The following is a 27,255-nucleotide window of genomic DNA, read 5'->3' as shown; positions in this document are numbered from 1 at the left end:
TTTTATTTTATTTATCTATATATAAGGCATATTTGATTACGAAGATCAGGAGTAGCCTATAAAATTACACATTTTTATCTCTCTCTGAGGTGACTTAGGGTCTCTATCTAGTTCTGCTGCTGGTAGTCTGTAGAAGCTGTAATACAGGGGAATCTCCCTGCTACAAGTAAATACTTCCTTCTTGTTTTTCAGTGAGCAATAGTGATAGGCACTGAAGCATGTGACTTCACTCGAAAAATTCAAGTCAGAAAATGCTTAAAAAAAGAAAGCTAGGTCCATTGGGCCAAATATCAGTGCCTCAATGCAGATAACTGATTTGAACACACAATTACTAGGATGTTCTACAACCCCTGGGTGCAAGGAAGCAGCACACAACAGGATCGAGGGTTAAACTCTTTGGTGAAGCACCTTTCCTTTCCTCTGAGGCATCTTGCAATAAAAGAGGGTCTTTCCTTGGCTTCATCTGCTGAACTCTGATCTTTGGAACTCATTGTGTTGTTTCCTCATGGTGGGGCTTTACAAGGAGACCTCTTTCCAACTTAGATTTTACAACAAGCTTAAGCTCACAGGGAGGCGCTGAAAGCCATACTACTCATGGATGGAGATACCTTCTTAGGAGAAGGTCTCTCTGACTCAAGCATAACCAGATCATCTTGCAAGAGCAGCTTCTGAAACAGTGTCTTAAAATCCTTTTGGATCCTTTTTGAGAAGATCTTAAAGGTGTTGCAGGCTTTAGCTGACTGTCCTTTACCTTTTTCATGACTATTTGAAGTCCCAGTTCTTATGTGGATCAAGAAAACAATTTTTTTAACAGAATGTTAAAATGAAACATTAAACCTAGTACTAATTAAGTCTTTACAGCTATTTTTGTTTGCCTGATTTAACAGACAAAGGGCACAAGATACTTTCATGCCTGCTTCAGCAGAGGGGAGGGAGGAAGTTAGAGAGAGTAGGGTATCTATGCTCTTCATCTATAGAGTGAGGTCTCAAGGGATATGCTCACACTCTACTCAAAAAAGTTCTGTAGCTGTATGGCTGGGCATGCAACCCCTACAGTGGGGCTCTGTAGAGATCATATATGAAGGAGAAGAAAGAACTGTGTAATATAGAGGTTTGATTAGTATTCATAATCACTTGTAATATAAAATATTTATTTTATTAACATTTATGTTGACTTAACCAGCAATATTTTTATGTTACTTACCATTGCAGAAAGTCTGGATTAAATTAAACAATATCAGGAAAATTTACTAATCAACAACTCTTTTTTAAATTACAGATGAAAAATGAAAGATTGATCTTACCCAAAACATTCACAAATGCATTTGCCAGCAAGTATCCATATTCATTAGAGGCATTGCATTGATAAACAGCACTTGATCTTTCTTGCACATCAGAGAAAATAATGGTATCACCATCTACTTTTCTGCTAGGATCTTCTGGGGCAACTATATGGGTTAAAAAAGTGTATTTATTCTTTCTTAAATTGTTGTTAAGATGATGAGTACTATATTTGTGAAGGGAATGAAATCTTATGAAAGACATAAGTATTTCTTGATTCCATCTTCCCAGACTTCCCTTCAGTGGTTAACCGTTATGCCATGAAGTGATTTAGAAGGTTATCCAGATTCTATATTTATTCAGTGCAAACTGGACACTGTCCACTGTTCTTTTACGATTAACACCAAAGCATATAATCCATGTAATATGAAGAGGAAAACATACAAAAATATACTGATGTATTTAAGATTCAAGCAAACAAAGATACAGACACAGATATGTAATGATTGGGATAAGAAAAAAACACCTTCTTAATGCCAGAAGAAAATTAATTTATAAAGATGAGGGAAGTTTAGAATATTATAGAAACTCAAACTGTTAACATGTTCTGCTATTCTTAACCATAAATATGTCTAAAAACATAAAAATATAAAATAAAAGATAGCTTTCCCCACATGAAAATTACCTCAAATTAAACTATAATAGGTAAGATGCATTACTGGATAGGAGTTCTTTGTGAACAAGCTAGTAGCATTTATGGAAGTGGTGTTAGTGATTCAGTAGGTGGCACTCTTTCCTCTGAATGAGTACTAAACCACTGCCAGTTCTAAACTGTTCTGTAGTGCTGTTGCATGGTATTAAACAGCTGCTGAGTTCTAGAAGTGGCATGGGATGCTATGAGATGAAATAAATAATGCCGAGTAAAAGACAGACATATTATTGAAGTTACTGGACCAAATATTGCTCAGTTATCCCTGCATAACCACAATAAATAGAATCTAGCCTATCAAATTTTGTTGCATATAAATACACAAAACTACAGTTTTAATGTATTTGCAGACATCACATTTTTGGCAGTATCTCCCGGGTCTATATCCCCTGATATTATCTGTGAATTTGAGAGCATAATTAAGCCCGAAGAATGCATTGTCAAAGATATAATTAAGGCCAACGGCTGAAGAGAAGTAAAAAAAACCATAATAAGAACATCCACTGTTAAATTAGCAAGGATTTTTTTTAAATGATCTAAATCTTCATGCTTAAGGGCATAACCTAACTTCTAACTGAAAGGGATTAGGAATTAATTTCCTATATAGTTTATTTCACAACTGCCTATTATTGGTTGTTTTCCTTGCACCTTATACTAAAACATCTGATACTGACAACTGTGACAGACAAGATAGTAGACTAGAAATATCTCTGGTCCAGTTCTGTTTCTCATTATGACCCACTTTGCTCTGCTCAAATGGCTCTCACCTCACTCTGATTCCAAGGCTTAGTTTACACAAGGAAATTGCATCAATTTAACTAAATCATTTTCTAAATACATTTTTCTTAACCAATTCCTGGCTCAAGAATGGTTTCCTTCTCAAGCCCAGTCCACCTCCTTTCCTATTTCTGGGCCACCATCACTCTGTTGTTGGAGGTAATCGCCTTTGCTTTGCTTCCTTTTGTATCAAAAGCTCCCAGTCTTCTCATATTCTATTTCAAGACCCCTTTAACCTTAATTCTGCCCATCACCTATATTTCAACTGACTTAACTACCTGGCTGCTTGGTTGTTCACAACATCAACCCTTGCCTGTATTCTCTTTACTACTAAGTACTTCTGATTCAAAACATGTTGCCCACAGACATGCCAAACTCGTGGAAAAAAATGCAGAAATGTGGCTTGTTTTTGGCTTAATTGGCTTGTGAGTTGCTTGTTGGCTAGTTTTTGGCTTGTAGCTTGTTAGTCTTGTAGCTTGTTGCTTTGTTTTTTTTGATCGGCTCCTGGCAAGCAGGGGCAAGGGGGGAAAAGCAGGGGCAAAGGGGGGAGACGGTCGGGGTGCACAACGGGCCTACCACAGTCCCAGATTGCATGCCAGGGTGGATCTAGTCACATAAAGTGTTGGATTCTTAGGGATTGGCTTGTTCTGGCTTTGTTTTGAAATGGGATTAACTCGATTCTTGGCTTATTGTGAACGTCAGGGTGCTTATTTACCATGTGAAAGTTGGCAATTGTGGTTGCCAATACTGGCCCTACTAAAAATGTGAAGGAGCCATGCTATTTCACATGTTCACATGCTATGTCAAAGATCTTAATTTTATGAGGACATTTCAAACTCACAAAGTGAAACAAATCCCCATTTGAAATTAAATGCTTAAACAAGGTCTCAATATAATCTCCGAGGGCATATCTACTGTGCTAGGCCCTGATCCTGCAAAAGAACTTTTTCAGGCACATATTTCTGCCAGTGTAGATCACTTTTACAGAATGAAGTACTTTGAGTTGACTGGCAAACCACATCAGTTTACACACCCGTGTACTTAAAACAAATCTTTATATGGCATATGTATATTCTGTGTGATTAATTTAGGAATTCGTTTAATCAAAGATTGACTCTACTGGCATATAATTTAGGAGCTTCTGTAATATTCATGAAACTTATGATTCCTTTACTGTGTTCATCAACAGTTAATTGTCTTTGGGCAATTACCACAGACTTACAAAGATGTAGCAGTAGCACATAAAAGAGAAGACATTATTTTTGGAAATGAACTATTTTTTGCAAGCAAGAGGAAGGATTTGCCTTTTAAGAACAGTTTTGTTACATTATTTGATAATTTGTAAATCATGTTCACCACTGTGGAAGGAAGCAACTGAAAATAAGCTCATTTTTACACTTCTATGACAATGATGCTATAGGTAGCATTGAAAAGCCACTTTTAATATATGTGCCATTTTCTGTTGCTTATAACTTTCCTCACCAATTACTTTTTCGGATGAAATTTCTTACATTAAGACTCAGTTCAAAAGTTAACTTGTGTGAGGAGGGTGTGGTGGGGTGGGAGTTGTTAAAATTCCATTCTGATGTGTTTGAGATGTCAGTGTGTGGAAAGAACAGTCAAATCTGACTGTTCTTTGCATTCTTATCTAAAAGCTGGCTACTTTTTAGAACTTCAGTGAATCTATGGACTTAAACCCCAATCCTGCAATCTGATCCATGTGGACAGACCCCTGACCTCAAGCAGAATCATGACTTTTGTTCACAAACAGAACATGAATTATTGGCATGTTAGACAAAATCTGAGTTAGAAACACTGATAGTAAAAGCAGCAGGAAGCTGCATATTGTTTAAACATAGTGTGCAACTTTCTGCTAAAGGAATGATCAGGACTTGCTCGGGGAATTCTGCTGCTCTAGACAAACTTGTAAATATCTGTCCCTGACAAGCCCACATTTTGCTCCCACAACATTACTGAACATTATCTGTGACATTACGTATTTGCAGGACTGAAACCTGAATGCTTTCCCACTCCCAATATTTGCAGTATCCTTAGGTGCATATTTGCTTTCTGTATGCAGAACCTGCTTTCTATGTGCTTCTCCAAATATGCAAATAAATACAGCACGTTCAAATACAAAGAAAGCTCCATATTATGTCAGATACTCTCTTCATCTTAGCTAGTCATTCCACACCATAAGTCTCCCCTATGTTGAACTGAATCTATCTTCATTATTAGACTGCACATCCAGTTCCAGTTTTGCATGATGTCGCCCATCTCCTAAATGGCACTGGGAATTTCTTACAATAATATGGTTATTGCATTGGCCCTAGTAGTGCCATTCTATTTTCTTTTAAAAAGGTAAATACAACATTATAGATACAACTGATTAAAAGCAACGTTCTGGTTAGAGTTGGGTGAAAAACGGAAAAAAAAATTCCACGGAATTGGTTTTGCCATTTCTCATTGAAATTTCTAACTTTTCTGATGAGGTGTATTTACTCTTTAGATTGTATATGTACAAAATTCAGGAAGCTCAGATTTATGATTCTCAGAGCAACAGTTAGTTGAGTACACTGCAAGTCCAGTGCATATAAACGTAGATAACTAGCAGTCAAAAGAAGAAAAGAAGAAAATTTTACCCTGATTACCAAGAAAAAAATCCCTGACAATGAAATATTAGAGCCTGAATTAAAGCCTACTGAAGTCAATTGAAGTCTGTCCATTGATTTCAATGGGTTTTGGATCAGGCCCTAAAATGCTGTTGAACAGTCTTGCCAAGGAAAGGGAAGAAGTTACATTGCCTGGCATATTTAACAATCGACTAGTCAAACACGTAATAGATGTCCATTAGAGAATAATCCCAAGAATGGAGATGGGCTGGATGGCCTAAGATGTATTTTTCCATCTCTGGTTTCTATGAATTTATGATTTATTAATTATTACTATTACCAATAATAATATGATAATGGTCAAGCCATTGAGTGTTCCCAGAATCACTGAGTGACTTCCTCATATGGAATAGGTTACCTAGAGAGGTGGTGGAATCTCCTTCCTTAGAGGTTTTTAAGGTCAGGCTTGACAAAGCCCTGGCTGGGATGATTTAGTTGGGGATTGGCCCTGCATTGAGCAGGGGGTTGGACTAGATGACCTCCTGAGGTCCCTTCCAACACTGATATTCTATGATTCTATGATTTCCATGTCTGAAATGAAGAAGCCACCAAATAGTAATGTCTCAGAACAGCAAGTATTAAATATTCTAAGAAATGTTTATTTAAACTGTTAGTTCCACAGCAGGGTCCTTGTCTTTTATTTGCCTGTAAAGTGCAATGCAGGCCCAGGATACTACACAAATTATTGTCAGAAATATGCTACTTGGAACACAACCATATTTTGTAGGGTAGGCTGCTAACTGTGTTTCTATTTGATAGTGAAGGTGATAACAAGTATGTTGATGACATGCTCAGATGCTGTGTTGGAGACTCCCTTGAGCTAAAAGCTAACCCCAAAGTACTAGAAGGAAAAGGAACAAAGTAACCTGACTGCTTTTTCACATATCAATGACAATATGTACAGCTTGTCTTTTTGCTCATCTTGGAGTGTAATCTTACTTTGATCAATAAGATATCATAAACAATACACAGTAAAAGTGAAGAAGAATTTCTCTTTGGGATGGAATAGCAAAATTAATTACTCTAAGTGCCTTTAGATGCCAAAATCTTCTTTAACACAGTACATTTATGAATCAAGAGCAACCATTTGACATGCTTTTAAAGTGAGCAGGTATGATTTCTGATAAACCTTTCAGAAATTAATTTTTATTTTTTCAACCCCCAAATAAAGTCCAGTAAGATAGGGTTGGGACTCATAATGGTATACTTATACTCGATGCATGATACTAACAGCATAACAGAAGAAAATGTAGTTAAGCTGTGATAATTCACAATCTCTTATTCATCTTTTTTTAAAAGCTGTTATGGTATAATTTTGAATCAGGGTAGAAAATTAATCATTCAAAGAAACAAATTCTTGATATGAATGTTGACACTGAACATATTTCATCATAACTGTAGAGCCCAGATTGTCAAAAATATTTCTCATAGCTTATGCACATTTTGCAGTGAATGTAAACACTATGATGCATATCAATCACAGGTCTTATAAACATGATCCCTAGCAGATGATGCTGAAGACCTACCAGAGATAACAAACACATGAGCATATTCTAAAGACACAGTAGATCCTGTTGTTGTTTCTGCTGAGATAATATAATAATGATAAGCAGTCTTTCTTATTGACATGAATTGAAATACTTGGCCCCTGTCTAGCCTTCATACAAAATTCTGTTGGTCTTCATGCAGGCTTTGTAAGTTTTAGAGCAATCAAAACATCATCTGTCTTATAGTCATTAATGCTAAAAGTAATGTTATTTATTTCATCGTATATGCCTCTTCCTCCAGAGGATCACATTCATAACCAATATGTAAAAGCTGCAATCATATCCATTACTTATCAGTCATTTCCCTAGTTAAAGTTATAAATGTATGATCCGGTATTGCTGAAGGAGGTTGAAACCATAACAGTCAAATAGCATCATAGTTAATTATTTGCATAATTGTGGTGACACTATGCATTTTATTAGCCATATTTGCAAGGACAGAGTGGGGACAAGACAGTAAATACCAAATAAAGCGTAAGAGAAGAATGTTCTAGTGCTTATTAGATTTAAGTAAATTCAGTTGGTAACTGGCTGAATCAAGATGGCATCATACCCAGAGTAATCCATATCTTTGGGACCTCCAGGTTTCTCACATGCTCTACCTGAAACTAAATTTGAAGACCACTCAAAAGCTACAGCTAGTGCTGGATGTGGCTGTTCTCCTGCATATAGGTTGTGGCTGCAATGTATGTTACATTTACATTACGTAAAGACTGTACTTGCAATTCAAGACATGACACAGGTATATGATGGGGTATCCACCCACTTAAGGCCTGAAAGGGTCAAAGTGGCCAGATAGGCCAATTAGCTGCCTAGGCTGCACCTGGAGAAGCCAGGAAGATGGGATTAATTAGACATGATGTTCAGCTGGACAGGAAGAGGAAGGGCCTGTATAAAGCCCAAGATCTGAGAGCACAAAGAGATGGCAGGGAGATAGTCTGCAGTCACTTTCTGGGAGAAGAGAGGTGTGTTTGGGGCTATAGAGATAGGAAGCCTACAGTTGCTCCCTGGTTGGAAGGAGTTTGGGCTGGTAAACCAGAGAGGTGGGAGAGACAGAAAGATAGGAAAGGCACAGGGGAAATGCAACAAGGTATGGGATGGGGCAGACCCTGACTGCTGCTGAAAGGGCCCCTGAGCTGGAACCTGGAGTACAGTGAAGGCCCAGGTTCCCCTACCAGCCACTGGGGAAGTGGCGTGGACCACATAGCAGAGAGTGGACTGCCTGGGACAGTTTGCCTTGGAAGACTTTGATACCCCAGAAGGGGAGGACCTCAGTGATTTGGCCAGAGGGCTGAGTCACTAAGAGGAAGCTGCAACCCCTGGAGTGAGAGAGGCCACAGGATGGGAGATAATGATGGGTGAAGAGCCTAACAGAGGAGGGTGCAGCACCTAGAAGGAGCTAATCCCCAGAGCCACCAGGAGGAGGTGTCACCTGCAATGAGTGGCCCCTCCACAGTTTGGTGGAGAATGCAGACAGGCAATTACCCTTTAGAAAAGAGATTGTGTAAGAGATTGTGGTGGACCATGAAGGACAGTATAAGGCAGTTAGCCCTGATACAAGGGGAGTATGGGAGGCAATAACAGAAAAAAAGGAAAGAGAAAAAGGAGTCACAGTGTGTGGAAGCCTTTTTTGATGAAGGCACTTATACCCTCCCAGCTTGGACTCCAGAGTCTTCGCCCCTGCAGATGAGGACTGACAAACAGCCAGAATGGATCCAGAGCTTGCTGAGGCAGCTGCTGGAGAATGAGCAGAGACAGCGGGAGGCACATTGTTACCTGCAAAACTATTTGACAACAGCTGGCTGAACAGCACTGTACTTACTTAAGCTCATGCAGGAAGAAATTAGAAGATGCTGCAGAGGGTGGAAAAGAGGTACCAGTAGGGTGACCAGATGTCCCGATTTTATAGGGACAGTCTCGATTTTTGGGTCTTTTTCTTATATAGGATCCTATTACTCCTCACCTCCATCCCGATTTTTCACACTTGCTGTCTAGTCACGCTAGGTACCAGGGCCAGAAGGGCAGAGGCCTGGCCAAAGGAGTGGCATGCCTGCAAGTGAAGTGGTCATCTCAAAAGACAGTGCCCCTACTAGTGTGGGGAAGGAAGCCCCAAAGAGTCCAACCTGTGTGGAGAACAGGAAAGGAAGGGGCTTGTTTTGCCTGTGGTCAGCAGGGGCACCTAAGGAGGACGTACCCATATATGAGCTGTAAGGTGAAGACAAGCCCAGGAGAGGGGACTAGATAAAATAAGGACAAAGTATGGCTGGATGATGAGGCAAGGAAAAAGGTTTGGTTTGGGTTCCACAAGATCGGCCATATAAGAAGGCATTGCCCTGTTAAGAAAGGATGGGGTAGCAAAGGGGATAGCATGGATGCCAGTGAGATAGGAAAAAAGGGGTCAGAAGGTAAAATGATTGGGATGGAGACGGCCCAAACAGACAAAGGAACGAACACAGAAGTAAAGGAGGCTATGATGGGAACTTAGACCCTGAGGAAAAGGGAGCTGGGGGATTCTGCGGAGTAAAGATGCTGCAGGAGAAATTAGGAGCAGCCAAGCATACCTTACAAGAAGCCGTAGAGGATTTAGAATTGCAGTGAAGTGAGTATCAGGACACTATCAAGGAGAAATGCGGATTGCTCCTCATGATGGGGGAGCTTGAGCAAGAAGAGCCAGAGGAGACAGCCAGAGGAGATCTCTTCACACATAGGCTGCAGGGTGAGAGTGGACAATATCACTCCAGGAGCTGCAGTGTCCTCTTCGTGACTTGCCCTCTGGCCAGGTCACTCTGGTCCTCCCCTTCTGGGGTATCAAAGTCCTCCAAGGCAAACTATCCCAGGTGCAGCACCTGGTAGGATCTAATTCCCAAAGCTGCCAGTGGGAGGTGCCACCTGCCAGGAGTGAACCCTGTGACAATGTATACTTCACTCTACATAGTTGGGCCTGGAAACTTGAAAGGCTGCCTCTATCCTACATGCTACCCCGAGGTTTAAGACTGATGATTCTGAGTAATGGTGCCTAGATTTAAATGTCTACGAGCTGATGGTGGAGAGCCCCGAATGTTCTCCATTGTCCATTGTAACCAAAATCTGTAGCTCCTTAGGGCTTTGTGTAAATCTACTTTCTCAGACCTTTGATCAAAGTGGCTAAATGTCACATTATGTATTTAGACTATATTATGGGACGAGAGTATTTTTGGTGGGTTTACTCAAGGTGTTGTTTTAATTGCATATGTTCTGTGGGGAAATCAGGACAGAAAAGTTCTTGGCCTGTAGTTGGATTTTGTGCTTTGGAGGAGTAGGATAAGTGCTGAAGGGAGTTAAGCAGGACTTGGAGAAGTTCTGAGCTGGGCAGTGGAAGGGGCAGGTTTGCAGGGTGGAGAGAAGGGAGTAAAGAAGTTACTTGGTGAATGAGGGTGTGGTTGAACTGGTAGTTGATGTGCAAGGTGGTGAAGACAGTAGCTGAGAGGAGCTAGATTGGAGCGGCAGAAGTTGGGACTGGGAGAGAACAACAAGGGGACATAATGTTAAGAAGAATAAATACTGTTTTCTCTCATCTTGCCCTTTACTGTAAGCCAGCACAATTTTTCATTCTACAAGAGAGAGAGGACAGAAGATGGAAGAGAGTGCCCTTTTATCTTCTTCTTTCTTCCCCCACCAACCCTTCCTTATTCGCCTGAAAAACAGTTCCCTGAGACCTCCCTAATTGGTACCCCAGGTTCTCACTCTGAAAATAGTATCAACCTACAGGGGATGTCAGGAAGTGGAGGCTATAGGGTGACAGATTGTTACGTGCAGCCCCACCACATATTTTGGGCACCAGCAACCACTGTCCACTGGGTACACTGTATGCAGTAAATAAAATCCAGCTTCAATGTATTTCATCATTTTATATTCATAGGCCAGATCCTGGCCCATCTGCATAACTCCAGCAGGAATGATGGCTGGAGTGGGGAGTGCATGCTGATACTGACAGCCATCTCATTTTCCTATGGGACTGGTCTAATCCAGAATATCAGAGCCCAGTACCCTCCATCTCACACTCATGCGGCTCGGACCAGCAGAGTGCTTGTGCGTGTGTAAAAATTCAGGGAAAATAATAACTAAGAATTTTCCTAACCAAGGATTATGAAACATTATCATGAACAGAGACCAAAGGGTTATCCTTTTCTGTCTTCAATTCAACATATTATGTGATTACAAAGAGAGACTGAATAAAAAAATCATTTTAATGTGAAAAAAATGATATAAGCATGTAAAGAACATATCAAGTGAAGATAATCAGTTTCTTTCAGTACACTATGTCATCTAATTTTGAAGTGTGTTTAATATTTAATAGCTCAGCCTGTACTATAAACCACTGAACCAATAAATTAGTCTTTTGTGCAGTATTGCAAGTACCTTTCTGAAGTCCAGTTATGTCAGTGGTTCCCTTTCCAATTAATTTGGATAGTTACTTCCTTAAAAGTTGAGGCACTTTATGCATGATTTCCCTTTTGTAAACACAGGTTGAACATTTAAACCATAAAACAGTAAAGACTGTGCAGAAGTATGAATAGTGCAGAACTCAAGTGTTAATGGAAGCACAAGGCAAAGCAGAGTCAGGGTCTGAACTGGACACCCTTACTCATGCTAGTTATCATATTTGACCTCAGCTGGACCACTCATAAAAAGATTACTCATGAGAATAAGCATTACAAGATTAGGCCCTTATCATTCCAGCAAATTACTGTAATTATACAATTGTTTTCTTCTTAAAAATGTGATCAACTAAACATGAACTAAAATTTATTTCTTCTAAAAAAGATGTTTACACCAGGTAACAGACTCTTTTTTGATTAATTTTTTTAAGCACCTACTATATTTCCCCTTTTTTGCATGATGTTGCCTTTCAGCTTTCTCCCTATCCTTCTCCCCTATCTCACTCCTTGATGTTAGGACCTTTCCTTTAACTGAAGCACTGGTGAGAGGCTCTCTTCAACACTACCCCATCCCTTGTCCGACTATAATAGGAAAACAAAGCCGGAAGCATTAAGCATCTCCCAGTTGCGTTTTCCAATAGAAAACTAAACCACTGCAAACAGATGACTGGGCCACAGGAGGTGCATCATGGGATCTATGGTGACAGAAGGTCTTTGAAATTCAAATATAGCAGTTTTGTTTTGAAATGTTGCCACTGGGGTAGCTCTCCCAGCACTGCCCTGCAGCTCAACCACCTGCTTTAGTTTAATAATTTTACAATGATATATTAAAAATTCAACTGGAAGCAAGTGGGGCCCCGCCCACATGAGTTTTACTATGCCAAGTGAAAAAGAGGGCATGCTGCATTTACAAATCCCACAGACTGGCTTCAGCTATTTTAAACTGGAACATTTTCCTTTTAGAAGCTGCAGAATTCGTAAATGTAGCACTCTGTCACTTGCCTCCATTTATCTTCTGCACTCCCTCAGATGCCCTGTCATTTAGTTACATTTTGCACTGCAGTAGTCAGCTAAACTCCCAGTTAAATATTTGCAGCTGCTAAGGGAAGAAGGATGGTGGAGGAGGGGACAGAATCCTGCTAAGGAGTGAGAGAGATCTGGAACTTCCAAAGGTATCAGTGACTCATCAGTATGCAATAGAGGTGGGAGATAGATTCTCATTACCAGAGGAGGAAGACTGGAATAATCAAGGATAGAAGGGAGAGTTGAACAACTGGGTGAGAGTGGAGTCTGCTGTAGGAGGAGCTAGATGAACTGTAAGGGCTAACAGAACAAAAAAATCTACATAAAAATAGGGCAGGAAAGGAAATGAAACAGCAGGAAAAAGTAAAGAAAGAAAATTATGAAATGGGTATAAAAATTTATTTGTTATTTTATTAGCTATTGACCTATTTGAGTGTATCCAGTACACTTATGAATGCTTTGAGATTTACTGTTTAACCTCAAGGTTATGTGACTGAGTTAGCCATCATGACCCAGCATTTTAAAACCTATGTTACAATCCTAATCAAATCAAATTTATCACTCACCTTCCCTGCTGAATGCTTCTACCTTCTCCCCTGCAGATCTCTAGCTTACAGCATTATCCCTCAACTTCTCCTGATATTCTCCTTTTTAGTTACATTATTAGCTGTTTCCCCATATCCGCTGTCTGTCTTCATTTTCCAAGAGGTTTTACTTCTCTCTTTTGCAACTTCCTGGGATGGACGCTGACTCCTGGAAGTCCTGCTGTCTCTTTCACTGATTTTTACTTGAACCACTTCTTACTTTTTTTTAACTTCTTCGGCAATTTCCCTTTCATACTACACTTTCAAATCTTTAAAGTGCCAGCACAAAATGGAAGAATTTTAGAACACTATCATCATTTCTGACAAAGCAGCTGGTTAGGTTGTCTGGCTTTGTCTTAAGTGTTACATTGGGAAAGATGACAGATAAGGGTGAAGGACCAGCAGTGATTATATGATATAATATACGCTGAATATAAGAAGACTTGACAGCATATTGCAATATCAGTGTGTAAGTTTTCCTCAAGTACAGATGTGCTATAGATAGTAGTTGTCTTGCATCCCTCATATTGTGCTGCCAGTTGTAACACTGCTAACAAATGAGTGACTGGGGCATCAATTCACAGCAGCTTTTCTTATCCAAATTCACAGAATCAGCTGTTTCACTGCCTTAGGGGTTCACCTCCTCTGACACCCACGTGCCACAAGCTGATTTCCAGACAGCTGCTGATTCATTCAGACAGCCTTACTACAGCCTTTGATTGCTGAGAGCTGGAAGGCTAGAAAATTTTCCAAATTCTAACCCCTACAGAGGTGCTTAATACAACCACAGAGGTTTATTTTTCACCTCCTACCCCCTTTTCAGTTCTTACACAGAACCAACTTTCCAGTGGGGATGCAACTGAATAGATACGAATCTTAAGAGATCTAATATATATTGCAATGGCAATACGATTAGCAGTTCTAGCCCTCTGATATCTCCAGTCAGTGGAGCACATCACAGTCTTGTTACTAAGACCTCATCTCCATGAGTATTACACTAGCAGACAGCAGAACAGGATAATGAGTTGTCCACTCCAAAACAGTAATATTTGGAAGTTTCAGCACATTGGTGCACATTGGAGGTAATTTCTGCTGTTTCATCTCCATGCACAGTAGCATTTTTTTTCATGTCATACATATTTATTATTCAACATCAGGCAAAACATCCTTAAATATGGAATAATTATTCATATGTGAACAAATTTCATATCCCTTATGAGTCCCTAATCTTTACTGGTTTGTGTTTTTATTCATCCTCCATTAAGATGATTAAAAATCTTACTTGCTATGGGCACACCATTTGTTAGCCAGCTAATATTAGGTTTGGGGTTGCCATTAGCTCTGCAGATCAGGGTTCCATCCTCTCCAGGAGACAACACAAGGTTTCTAGGTGCTGTAATCCAGTATGGAGCAGCTTTGGTCAGGAAAGAAAACACAACAATCAGAAGGTCATACAGCACAGTAGCTATAACTGGCAAAAATGCTGATTTTTATATCTGAATAACTTACTGGTAAAATCATGTTTTGATTAGATCAGGTTACTAGTGATACAAGCTATTAGGCTGTTAAATAGATGGACAATAAATCATTAAGAATGAATAGCTGTCTATATCAAAAATTTCAAGTAAATAAAATGTGATTCTTAACTGAATGTGAGTAAATTTGATTAATACACATCAATGGCTTTAATCCTAATCTGTATTTCTAAAGACAGCAAAAGATAACAGACTCTGGCTTCTGTAAAAGGATTAGTACAGTAGCCTTTCTAATAAGTTTTGAGGCGTCTCTGGTTCTCAGACCACCCATAGAAGAAGAAGAGAGGGACTGATAATAGGGGAAGAGAAAAGTGCGGGTGGGGGAGGAGAAACAGATTTAGGGTGAAAACCTGGCTCCACTGAATCAATGTAAAAACTCAGTGATTTTAATGGAATCAAAATTTAATCCTGGTTGGCTGAGAAACAGAGAGAAAGAGAGAGACAAAATGGACAAGAGATAATTTCCTTATAAGAAAAATAACTTCCATATGCCTATCAGCTGATCCTTTGCAGTAAGTCTATGCAAACCGCATATTTGTCACATTTTGTATAAAAATAAATAAATAATGCATTTGTATCAGTGGACACAGGTGTGTGGAGAATTTATCTTTTTATTTTTAAAAAGGAAGTGGATGATACCCACAGAACCATCATGAACCAAACAAAGTCAACATCAATGTAAACTGGTGTCAAGAGTTGTACACAAACACTAGTAGCTTACTTAAAAGAAGTGACTCATTTGCCCCGTGGGGAATAATCAACTCTCATTAGCTAATTCAAACAAAAGCCCTCAGGCACACTTCAAATACTAACATATTTGAAGTGTCTTTAATCCCAGGGCTATAATACCACTGGACAGATAAAACTTAGTAAAAATTAGTTCGGTAGAACCAGAAGAAGGGGATACGAAAAAAGAAAGAGCGAAGAGGGAAAGGGGAGAAAAGGAAAAAGAGAAAGAGAATGGGGATGGGAGGCAGAGGAGGATGAAGAGAAGGAAAAGAGAGAAATGAAGAGAGAAGGATGAAGAGTAGGAGAAGCGAAAAGAGCAGTACAGGAAGTGGGGGAGCAGTCTCTTATGACACTGAAAGAAAGCCTTGACTAAATTTACCACAGGCACCAGCTAGTATTGTATTAATGGAATTCTTTCTAAGGCAGGAGTTCTCAAACTGGGGGTCACAACCCTCAGGGGATCGCAAGGTTATTACATAGGGGGTCACAAGCTGTCAGCCTCCACCCCAAACCCTTCTTTGCATCCAGCATTTATAATAGTGTTAAATATATAAAGAAGTGTTTTTAATTTATAAGGGGGGGGTCACACTCTGGCCATTGCTACAATGGGGCTTTACAGTGCTGCAACTTTCGTGCTCAGCGGTGTGAAAAAACCACCCCCGAGCGCTGCAAGATACAGTGCTGTAAAGCCTCAGTGTAAACAGTGCCGCAGAGCTGGGAGCCTGGCTCCCAGCACTGCAAGCTACACTCGTAGAGGATGTGGAGTACGTGCAGCGCTGGGAGAGCTCTCTCCCAGCGCTGGCGCTGCGACCACACTCGAAACTTCAAAGCCCTGCCGTGGCAGCGCTTTGAAGTGCAAGTGTAGCCATACCCCGAGAGGCTTGCTATTTGAAAGGAGTCACCAGTACGAAAGTTTGAGAACCACTGTTCTAAGGGATAACTTTAATTTAGCACCACAGAGCTGTTTAGCAAAAAACCACCACCACATACTAACATGAAGCCATCATAAAAATTAAAGACTAGACATGGTAAAGTCTTGTGGGAAACCTCAGTTAATTTAATGACTATTTTACTCAGTTTCTTTTACACTTATTCATCCTTGTAGATATTTACTGTAATATATTTTCCTGATAAAATACATTACTATATAACTTTGCATTGGGATGCTGACATTGTAAAATTTGGGATTATTTTAGCATTACCTTTGACGGTTACTGTAATGGTATGGTGAGTGGAACCTAATGGATTTCTTGCTACACATTTGTATTTTCCAGAATCAGCTTCAGAAACCTCTATGATTTTGAGAGTTTTTTTAAAATTTTCAAAAAATGTTCTGTTGACGGGCAGTTCTCCACCTTCTTTAATCCAGCGGATAACTGGTGTGGGTCTAGAGAAAGAAAAGCACAGATGAGATTAGAGAGCTGGGGAAAAAGCGAGGATAAGGGTTCAATCCATCAATCCATTAATTTTTCATGTTTGTATTGTAAAGATAATTATTGGTACTGAGAACTTTGGCCTGGGTTTTTGGGGATAACCAACAAATGTGGAAAATGTTCCAATATTACTCTGTCATTTCCAGTAAATCGCGGAGTAATTAACATCAACAAATTTCCTTGATTTAATAATTACAGAATACATTTTTGTTGAATCAATTGCCATTAGAATCTTTAATGACTCTAATAAAAGATTCAAATACATAACATGAATGTTCTTAAACTAAGCTATGATCATTTATCTGTGGTGGCAATTTGATGTTCATGTTACTTTAGATGAAGAATTTACTCACCTTGTAACGATGGTTCTTCAAGATGTGTCCCCCTAGGTGTGCTTGCGTCCCTGCACTGCAGATCAGAGAACTTTGGCAGCAGTGTCCATTAGGTCCGCACATGCACAGTCTCCCCCCATGCCCTGTCTTGAGGCTAACAAGTGCACACAGGCTAACCCACCTCAGTTCCTTCTCTACTGCAGAGCCATTGACAAGAACTCCAAAGTAGAGGGGAGGAGGATGGGTTATGGAGCACCCATAGGGACATACGTCTTGAAGAACCATCATTACTGCGCAAGGTGAGTAAATTCTTGTTGTTCTTCTTCTTTGAGTGGTGTCCCTATGAGTACTCCACTGTAGGTGACACCTGAGCAGTATCCCTGCTGGAGCGTTGGGGCTTCGGAGTTGGGTCAGTTACAGATGACAGTACTGTGGAGCCGAAGATGGCATCGGAGGACAGAATCTCCAGTGATTGCATAGTGTTCTGTGAAGATAAACTGATGGCCACACCGCTGCTCTACAGATCTCTGAGATAGGGACATTCTTGAAGAAGGTGACGAATGAAGAGATCGACCTCGTGGCGTACGTGCAAATAGTATCTGGAGATGTCATGTTGCAAATCTGATAACTTTGTCTAATGCAGCCTGAGACTGACTTAGAGAGTCTCTAGGCTAATATTGCTGAGTCCTAGGAGATTTCTGCAATAGAGAGGAACAGCTTCGGGGACTTCAGGAAAGGCTTTGTTCTACCCAGGTAAAAGGCTAGGTCCCTCCTGACATCTAGTGTGTGAAGTATAGCCTTCCTATTGTCACAGTGAGGCTTAGAGTAAAAAGTCGGGAGGTGAATCATTTGGTTCACATGGAATGGGGAAGTTACCTTAAGGATGAATTTTGGGTGTGGCCTGAGTGTTACCTCATCCTGAAAGAATATCGTGTAGGGGGAATGTCCATCTGAGCTGCTGTTTCTCTTATCCTCCTATCCTAGCCTGATTGCTATCAGGAAGGTCATCTTCACTGACAGGCATGTAAGCGAACAGGTGGTCCTGGGTTCAAAGGGAAGTCTAGTCAGGCCTTTCAATACAAGGTTTAGGTGCTATGTAGGTGCAGAATGTTGGGGTTGTGGAAAAAGGTTAACTATGTCCCTGAGGAACTGTTTAGTGGTTGGTGTGATAGCACTGAGTACCCTTCTACTTGTTGGTGGAAGACTGCTATAGCCACTAGGTTGACCCTGAGAAAACAGAGATATTTATCTTTTTTTTTTTTTTTTTTTTTTAAGAGTCAGTACATAATGTAAGATGTTTGGAAAGGTCAGGGATGTTGGGGAGATTTGTTGGGAATTGCACCAAATCCAAAACCTGGAACACTTCTGCAGGTAAGTATGGTGTGTATTGTATCTTCATCGAGTAGGAGGAGTCTATGTGTTGGAATCATGAAGCAGCCAAGCTCTGAGGCAAAGAATCTCCAGGTTGGGATGTAGAGTGCGTCCTTCGTTCTGTGAGAGGAGGTACAGAGTGTATCGGCAAGAGATTGGTGGGCATGTTGTGATTTGTGACAGGTAAGGTGTAGTGGGGAGGCTGCCCCACTCCAGGAGAAAATGGATTAAACTAGGCCAGAGACGCTGCGCAGATGGGCAGTCAGTCAGAACCTATATAAAGACTGCAGCACAGAGGGAGATCAGTCTCTCCCTGACCAGCAAGGGAGGAGTACTGGCTCCTCGCAGAAGGAGCAGCACCCTGCTGAGCACTACAGAGCACTGCTGGGCAGGGTACCAGGGCAGTGGGAGCTCTGGCTCACCGTGCCAGACTGCAGGCCTTGAAACAAGGGCGGAGTGGGTGCTAGGGCTACAGGGAAGTGGCCCAGGGAAAGCAGGCAGTGACGGGCAGTAGAGGAAGGCAACAAGCAGCTGCTGCTCAAGGGTCCCTCGGCTCAGGCCGAGTAATGGGTAGGCCCATGTCCCTTCCTCCCCCTTAACACTCCACGGACTGCACCTTGTCCCTGAGGTAAGGGACTAGACTTTGGGGTGGCAGCTGCCCATGAAGACAGGTGCAGTCTAGGACTGCTTATATGCCCCCGGAAGGGGGGGAGAATGGAGTGGTGGGCACTGCTGGAGGGCCGTGTCCTGAGGAGGACACTACAGTCCAGATTGGGACACGTGTCCCGGTGGTGGAGATAACACATCAGAGCAGACAACGGACGAGACACCAGCCAGCAGGAGATGCTCCAAGGTTGGAAGGAGTTAATTCCCAGAACAACCAGCAGGAGGCGCTGTGGTGGTGAGTCCTGACCCCATTACATAAGGGTACCAAGCCTGTCTCGATCAAGTGGGAGCAATCAATATGACATGCTCCTTCCTTTTTTAACAGAACTTTCAACAGTAGGGGTGTAATAGGGTAATCACCCCACTCCGACCCTGGAAGGGTGAAAGCAACCCTGGAGAGGGCTGCAGCTGAGTAAGAGGGATTAAGAATGGCTAGGGAAGCTGAGTGGGCAGCTGACCACAACTGTGCCCAGCTTAATCAGGGCCCAGCTCGCCCTTATAAGAGGGCTGGGGTCAGAAGCCAAGACAGTCTTTCTCTAGATATTGAGAAGGATGGGCCTGGCTGCTGGGAGCTGAGCAGGGGAGCTGAGCAGGGACTGGAGCAGGGCTGGGGAAAGGCCAGAGGAGCTGGGGAGCTCCAGCCTGGCAACCCCTCAGGCTGCAGACCTTGTTAAAGGCCAAGAAAGGTACTGGGGTTGCAGAGGGCAGCCCAAGGGTAGGCAGAGGCAGCAGGTCCAAACCTTCCTTGCCAATGATGAGTGGCAATTATACTGCAGTCTGCCCCAGTTAGCGGGGGCTAGATGATGACTGGCAGTAGCCAAAGACTGAGGCGAGGTGGGGATAGGGGGTTGGGGTTCCCTGGGGAGGGGAGACCCAGCAAGACTGCGGGGTACTGCAGGGGGCAGAACTCTGAGAGAAGGGGCACCAGGGCTAGCAGCAAAGCAAGACACTGGCCTGCAGAGGGCACTCCAGAGGCTGGTGAGCTAATTCCCTGGACGCCCAGCAGGAGGCGCTGCTGTGGTGAGTTGTCAGCCTGCTGCAAGGGGAAATGGAGAAAAGGCATAAAGAAGGCCCCTGTCCCATGAAGGAGATCATTGCCCAGAGCACAGATAAGACAACACTCCCTGGAGCAGTAACATGGACATTTCTTGTTCAGGTGAGTAGCGAACGTGTCTCTGGCAGGTGTCCCTCAACAGCTTCCCAAGGTTGGGAAGTATTGCTGGGTTTACTTCTCATTGTGGTTGTGAGGGAACTTGCAACTTAGGCTGTCTGCTATCAACTTTTGTATGCCCGGAAGATAAGCTGCTGATAATGTAATGTTGTGTGAGATGCACAGTTCCATAGCCTTATCATTTCTGCGCAGCGGGAGGGCAACTGGGCTCCTTGTTGATTTATGTAATATATGTATGCTATGTTGCTCTGTTAGGACCTTGAGGAGGTTGATGTGTAGGGGTAGCTCTGTGGATGACCACTTATCTTGTGTTGTAAGGCCGTTTAGGTGCATGCCCCATCCTATAGGCCATGTGTCAGTAGTGAGAAACAACAACGGAGAAATTTGTGCAAAAAAGATCCCTTTGCAAACATTTACTGGAAATGTTTTTTGAAAACATCTCCACCAAACCACAGATATCTTGATTTTGGTGGGCAGTGACAGAGGTTTGTCTAGTCTGTCTCTGTTTGGTCTGCACACCATGTTGAAACACATCTGGAGGCATTGCATGTGAAGTCTGGTATGTGCTAGTACCATTGTGCGCCTGCAGTCATATGCCCCAAAAGTTGGAGGCAATGTCTGGCTGATATTTGGGGACTCTTATGTACAGTCTTTGAATGTGGCCAAAGAGTGGAACCTGTGTTGAGGTAGGAGCGCTCTGGTCTGTAGCGAGTCAAAGTTAGCCCCAATGAATTGCAGATGCTGTGCTGGAGTGAAGGTTGATTTCTGGGTATTGATCTGTAGGCCCAGTGCCATAAACAAGTCTACTGATGTTTCAGTAACTCAGTGAACCTTTGCAAAGGAACAGGCTCTGAGGAGGTAAATGTCCAGGTAGGGGTAGATCATGATCCCCTGGGAGCACAGGTGAGCGGCTGCTATTGAGAGAACCTTAGAAAAGATTCTTGAGGCTCACAGAAGCCCGAAAGGAAGTACTCTATACTGATAGTCTTGTCCTAGGGTAAATCGGAGGAACTGTCTATGGGATAGTAGGACTGAGATATGAAAATAGGCATCCTGAAGGTTGATGGCCAAAAACCAGTCTCCCCATTCCAATGCTGGAATTATTGTTGCTAGGAACATGTCAAGGTGATAACCCAATGGATAGGATAGGTGGTTCAGCTGTAGTGGTTAAGGGGAGTGGCCCGCTGGCACCTCAATCCACATGTCAAATTTGATGTTTGGAGGTGGATAAGTGGTAAAGCGGAAGGCTGTGGGCCTGACGGTTTACACTTGGGGAACCTAGATTTCTTCCTCTCAGGTTCATAAAAGCGCTGGGTTGGCTATTGAGTGGTGTGTGATCTGTGCTGCAGCTGCAGACTAATTTTTCTCTTTTGTCCAGGTGTGTAAATCCCTAATGAGCACAGAGTGGCCCTGGAATCTTTGAGGGTCTGGAGGGAGGCATCCATTTTCTCTGCAAAGAGCTTGGTGCCTTCAAAGGGAAGGTCTTCAACAGTCGATTGAACCTCTTTAGGGGAGCCAGAAAGGTGTAACCACGATGAACATCACATAACCACCATTGTGGAGACGGACTAGGTCACAATGTCGCCTACATTGAAGGGGGACTGTAGTATTGCTTTGGTTACCAGTTGTCCTTCCTGGATGATAGTTTTGAACTAGTCATACTGTGGCTCTGGAAGTGAATCAATAAAGTTCTTAAGTTTTAACAGTTGATGTAGTCGAATGTCACCATTAAGGTGTGATAATTAGCTATTTGAAACTGTAGCATGACCGAAGAATAGGCCTTCCTCCTGAAGTGATAAAAGCGCTTCCAATCCCTATTATAGGGGGTGGATCTCATTTGGTGATGGGAGCCCCAAGAGTTTACCATGTCCACGACTATGGAGTTGGGGGCGAGAGTGAGAGACATGAAATTCCGTCTCCCTGGCTGGCACATAATTTTTTTTATCAGCCTGTTTTACAAGTAGGCATCACCAATGCTGGGGTCTGCCATATGGTTTTTGTGGGGTCCAGAAGAGCTTAGTTGGTGGAGAGGGCTATTTTAGAGGCCGAGGAAGAGCATAACATGTCAAGGAATTTGTGGTGGGTGTCCTTGACTTCCTCCCAGGGTAACTACAGTGTATCTGCAACTCTTCTTTCAAAGTCCTGGAAAAACTGAAAATCATCAGCTAAGGACAGTGGCAGGGGCATGATGCCTCTTCTGGATAGGAGCAGGATATGTTGGTCCTCGGAGTCAACTCTTTCTCAATTCCACCCTCCTGCTCCTCAGCAATCTCCTCTGGAAGTTCTGAGGTTCTAGATGCCATAGATACAGGGGAATGTTTTGGGGGCTCATGAATGAGGTGGGGTGCTCAATATGCAGCCTAGTATGGCCAATGGGGTGGTGGAACAGAGCCTGGTGGGGGTGCCCATGGCTGTCCATACCAAGGCTCTACTTAAGGAGCCTCTTTGTAGTGGGCTCATAGCGAGTATAGGAGGAGCAGTGGGAAACGATCTCCTCTGGCTCGCTGTCTGACTCCTCACTTGAAAGTGGGGGTACAGGGCAGGGTACTGGAGAATATTCCCGCCTTAATAGGAGACTCAGTCTGAAGTCCCAGTGCCGAGAATAGAAGAGTCTGATATGTCAGATACCTGGAGGTCTCTTGAGTGCCTAAATACCGGTGGTGCTGACCGACCTGGTACCACTGGTAGTACAGAGAGCATTGGGGATCTTGCCTGTATCAACTGTTCCAGTGCCAGATGGGGCATTGATGATGGTGCTGAAGGTACACTGCGTACTGGTAGCATCTTTTTGCTGGAGTGTAGTTCGCTTATATCTTTGTTGGTCATTACTGTTGACTCAGTGCCTGTGCCAATCAGGTCCTTAGGAAAATCAACAATATCTGCCGCTCCAGATCTTCATGAGCCATGGATATAGGGCTGGAATTGTCTCGGTGTCAATGATGCCATACATGTCGGAGATCTTTTGCAGATAGCTTGGGGCTCACTCTGGGGACTCACTGTTCTCCTTTATGATGACTTACGAGAGAGGTCCACAGCTGAACACTTGAATCCACAGTAATTTGATGCTGAGGGTTGTGTGGTGGGCACGTCTGCCAGGTGACTCTTGGCACAGGTCCAAGGATTGGAAGGCTGCCTTCATGAAGATGATCTTCTATCTCATCTCTCTGTCCTTTTGAGACTTGGGTCCAAGTTGCTGCAGAGACCACACTTCTGTGGGATGTGGCCTTCCCTAAGGCATGGTAAGACAAGAGAGTGCTTGCCTGCCACTGGGATGGCCTCTTTGCAGGAGGGCAGTTCTTGAAGTCTGGTGAATCAGGCATATACCATTGGGGAAAAGGGTCCCCAATGAAAAAAGGGGAAAATAAAGTCTCCTTTTTTGACCGGGGTATAGAAAACAAAATGAAAGACTATAGCTAAGACTAAGGAGACTAACTACTAGGAATGCTAAAGAAATTAACGATAGCAAATGGGCTGCAAATGGCACCATCTCTTGCCAGGGACAGTTGAGAAGGAACTGGGGGAGGAGGGAGGTAGCCTCATGGTGGGGCAAGAGGAGAGACAGGACACAGGATATGTGCGGGCCTAACAGACACTGCTACCAAAGGTCTCTGATCAGTAATGCAGGGACACATGCACACCTACAGTGGAGCACCTGTAGGGACACTACTCAAAAAAGAAGGTAGCTTCCAATAATAATATCACATATATGCAGCATCTGACTTCTTAAGCTAGGGTGACATATGTCCAGATTTTATAGGGGCAGTCCTGATACTCGAGGCTTTTTCTTATACAGAAGCCTATTACTCCCAACTCCCCATCCTGATTTTTCACACTTACCACTTGGTCTCTTTATATTAAGCAAACCCATAATATTTGTTGTACTTTATAAATTATACTATAGCAGGTCAGAAACCTGAAAATTTTCACATAAGACATTTCCAAAATGAAAATCTTTGAAAATTTTCATTTCATTTTGACTACAAATTTAATTTTCTACATTTTAAAGCCAAACAGCAAAAATGAAATGCCATTTTGAGTTAAAACAATAAAATTAATTTCATAAATGTCAATTCAAAACAAAATATGTTCATTTTGACATTTCTCATAGGGAAGTAGAAATTTTTCATCAGAATTTATATTTTCCTGTAAAAAATGTCTCTGTGACAAAACTGTATTTTTCTGAGGAAAAAAATTCAACTACTGTGTACACCCAGGAATCACTTCAGTGATACTGAAATTAAGGCACCTCTGGAGTGGTTTGTGACAGCTGTTTAAGACCCCAAACCCACAGGAACTGTTTGGCAAAACCACTATCGACTTCAACAGGAGTCATTACTAGTAGGATTTCATCAATAGAGGGAGGATCTTTGAGTAGTACAGAGCCACAGTATTAGTTTTGATATCATCCACTCCTCGAAAGCTGGTTTAGAGGAAATGGACAGAGCAAAGGAGACATAGCAAGCCATTCCTGTGCCCCACTAAGGCCATATCTACACTACAAACTTGTTTCAATACAAGTTACTTTGCATACAGCTGCTGAAGTTTGTATATCATTTGGGCAAGTGCATACTTGGTGGCTTATGTCAGTTATTGCACATACTCACCAGGAATGTTTGTGTCAATGCAAAGTGTGGTGCTCCATGAGTGGGTATCCCAGTGTGCCACATGCTGCTATCCAGCACAATACCTTTTAGGAAATGTTTGTATCATGTTGTGGGATAGAAATGACTTGCTCAGGCATCTCTGGCAGATGGGGGTCAAGTTCCCCCCACTACAGCAATGAGGTCCCTGACTGCAATGGGGCAATAGACAGCATGCATGCCCCTGTTTTGGTATCAGCCCACTTTGCCACTGAGTCCAATAGAAAGGGCTACTTTTCTATGGTTATGCAAGCACTGGTGGCTCATCAGGGAAGCTTCACTGATATCAGTGTGGGCTAGTCAGAGAAGGTGCATGATGCTTGCATCTTTAAAAACACAGGACTGTTCCTGCAAGCAGGAACTTTTTTTTTCTTGACCGGAGGATTATCATTGGTGAAATGCCCACAGTGATTCTGGGGGGCCCAGCCTACTCCTTGCTCTCCTGGTTCACGAAGCTGCACACTGGCTACCTTGACGGCACCAAGGATTCAACTGCTGGCTCAGCAGGTGCAGAATGACAACTGAATGTGCTTTTGGTAGACTGAAGGGACCCTGGTGGTGTTTGCTCACAGGATTGGGTCTCAGTGAGGAAAACATCCCAATGTGTCCTGCATAATATCTGTGAGGCAAAGGGGTAGAAGATGGAGGTTGAGTGGCTATCTGCTGAGTTTGAACAGCCAGACACAAGGGCCTTTACGTGAGCCCAGTGTGGAGCTATACAGTCGAGGAAGGATTTGAAAGAGCACTTTAACGGTCAGGCACAGTAGTGTTCTGTGCTGAAGTGTCCTCTGGTCCAAGAGGTTTGGATGCTGCTAAGAACTGTGTAGTGCTGGCTGTACATTTATAAGTACAACAGGATGTTTTCCTGAAGCTATGAATTACATGGTACATGCTGTAAATCTACAAGTACTGATTACTTTGTGTATGAATTCTGCAATATGTGTTGTGAACTAATAAAGATAATTTTATTATCCACAAATAGAACTTTACTGAGTATAAAAAACAGTGCAGAAAAACAGTGCAGAAAAACACTGAAGGGGGAAAAAGAGCCAGACAATATAACACAAATGTTTAACATAAATTAAAGGGGTGGAACTTTAACACTGGAAAGGGAGGTAACATTTCTGTCCATTTGAGTGCACACACGCTGTCCGTTGTGGCTACACAACACTAACCACAGGTCTCACAGGTCAATGTACGTGATGCTGTGATTTTTCTTGCTGTCCCTTGCTTGGAGTGGTAGGGGTAGAAATGCGGCCCATGATGCCATGTTGGGGGTGCAGGGAGCAGTGACTATAGAGTTCTCCAAGGACTACCCAGGGCGGGAAATCTTGGATTTTTGGACCTGTAGGTCAGCCAGGGTCTGCAGCATTTGGGTCTGCTGCCTGAGAAGACCCATCATAGAAACATAGGGCTAGAAGGGACCTTGAGAGGTCATCTGGTGCAGCTCCTTGCACGAGGGAAGGCTCAAGTAAACCTAGAACATCCCTGACAGGAGTTTGTCCAACTTGTTCTTAAAAACCTCCAATGATGAGAATTCTACAACCTTCCTTGGAAGCCTATTCTAGAGCTGAACTATCCTTAGAGTTAGAGAGTTTTTCCTAGTATCTAACTTAAATCTCCCTTGCTGTAGATTAAGGCCATTACTTCTTGTCCTAACTTCAGTGGACAAGGAGAACAACTGATCACTGTCCTCTTTATAACAGCCCTTAATGTATTTGAAGATTGTTATTAGGTCCCCTTCAGTGTTCTTTTCTCAAGACTAAACATGCCCAGTTACGTTAACCTTTCCTCAGAGGTCTAGTTTTCTAAACCTTTAATCATTTTGGTCTCTCTTCTCTGGAATCTTTTCAGTATGTTCACATCTTGGACACGGTACTTCAGCTGAGGCCTCACCAGTGACGAGTAGAGCAGGACAATTACGTCCATTTCATACACTCCTGTTGATATACCCCAGAATGATATTAGTCTTTTTTGCAACTGCATCACACAGTTGACACATATTCAATTTGTGATCCAATATAGCCCCTAGATCCTTTTCTGGAATACTACCACCTAAGCCAGTTAGTCCCCATTTTGTAGTTGTACATTTGATATTTTTCCTTGTAAGCGAAGTACTTTACATTTATCTTTGTTGAATTTCATCTTGTTGATTTCAGATCAATTCTCCAATTTGTCAAGGTTGTTTTGAATGTTAACCCTGTCCTCCACAGTGCTTGCAACCCCACCCATCTTGGTGTCATCTGCAAATTTTATAAGCATACTTTCCACTCCATTATCCAAGGCATTAATTAAAAACAGTAGTGGACCCAGGACTAAATTCTGTGAGATCCTACTAAATAATTATTCTCTGCCAATTTCACTTTG

General features: G+C 42.3%; 1 protein-coding gene across 26 annotated transcripts in view; it reads right to left on the bottom strand.

Annotated features, from left to right (window-relative positions):
* Positions 1-27,255, bottom strand: part of NRCAM (neuronal cell adhesion molecule) — a 364,115-nt gene that overhangs the window by 73,764 nt on the left and 263,096 nt on the right. For all 26 annotated transcript variants that reach the window (XR_007772049.1, XR_007772048.1, XM_050936052.1 and 23 more), the window contains 3 exons: positions 16,478-16,662; positions 14,294-14,425; positions 1,305-1,448 (listed from right to left, as the gene is read on the bottom strand). Coding sequence is in view for 24 of the 26 variants with exons in the window: in XM_050936052.1 (XP_050792009.1) it covers positions 1,305-1,448; positions 14,294-14,425; positions 16,478-16,662 (461 nt within the window). In the remaining 2 variants the exon portion in view is untranslated. The remainder of the gene's footprint in view (positions 1-1,304; positions 1,449-14,293; positions 14,426-16,477; positions 16,663-27,255) is intronic.

This window comes from Gopherus flavomarginatus, chromosome 1, assembly GCF_025201925.1.
Source record: "Gopherus flavomarginatus isolate rGopFla2 chromosome 1, rGopFla2.mat.asm, whole genome shotgun sequence".
Lineage (NCBI taxonomy): Eukaryota > Metazoa > Chordata > Testudines > Testudinidae > Gopherus > Gopherus flavomarginatus.
Note: the sequence above shows the minus strand (reverse complement) of the source record. Positions and strands in the feature narration are given on the sequence as shown.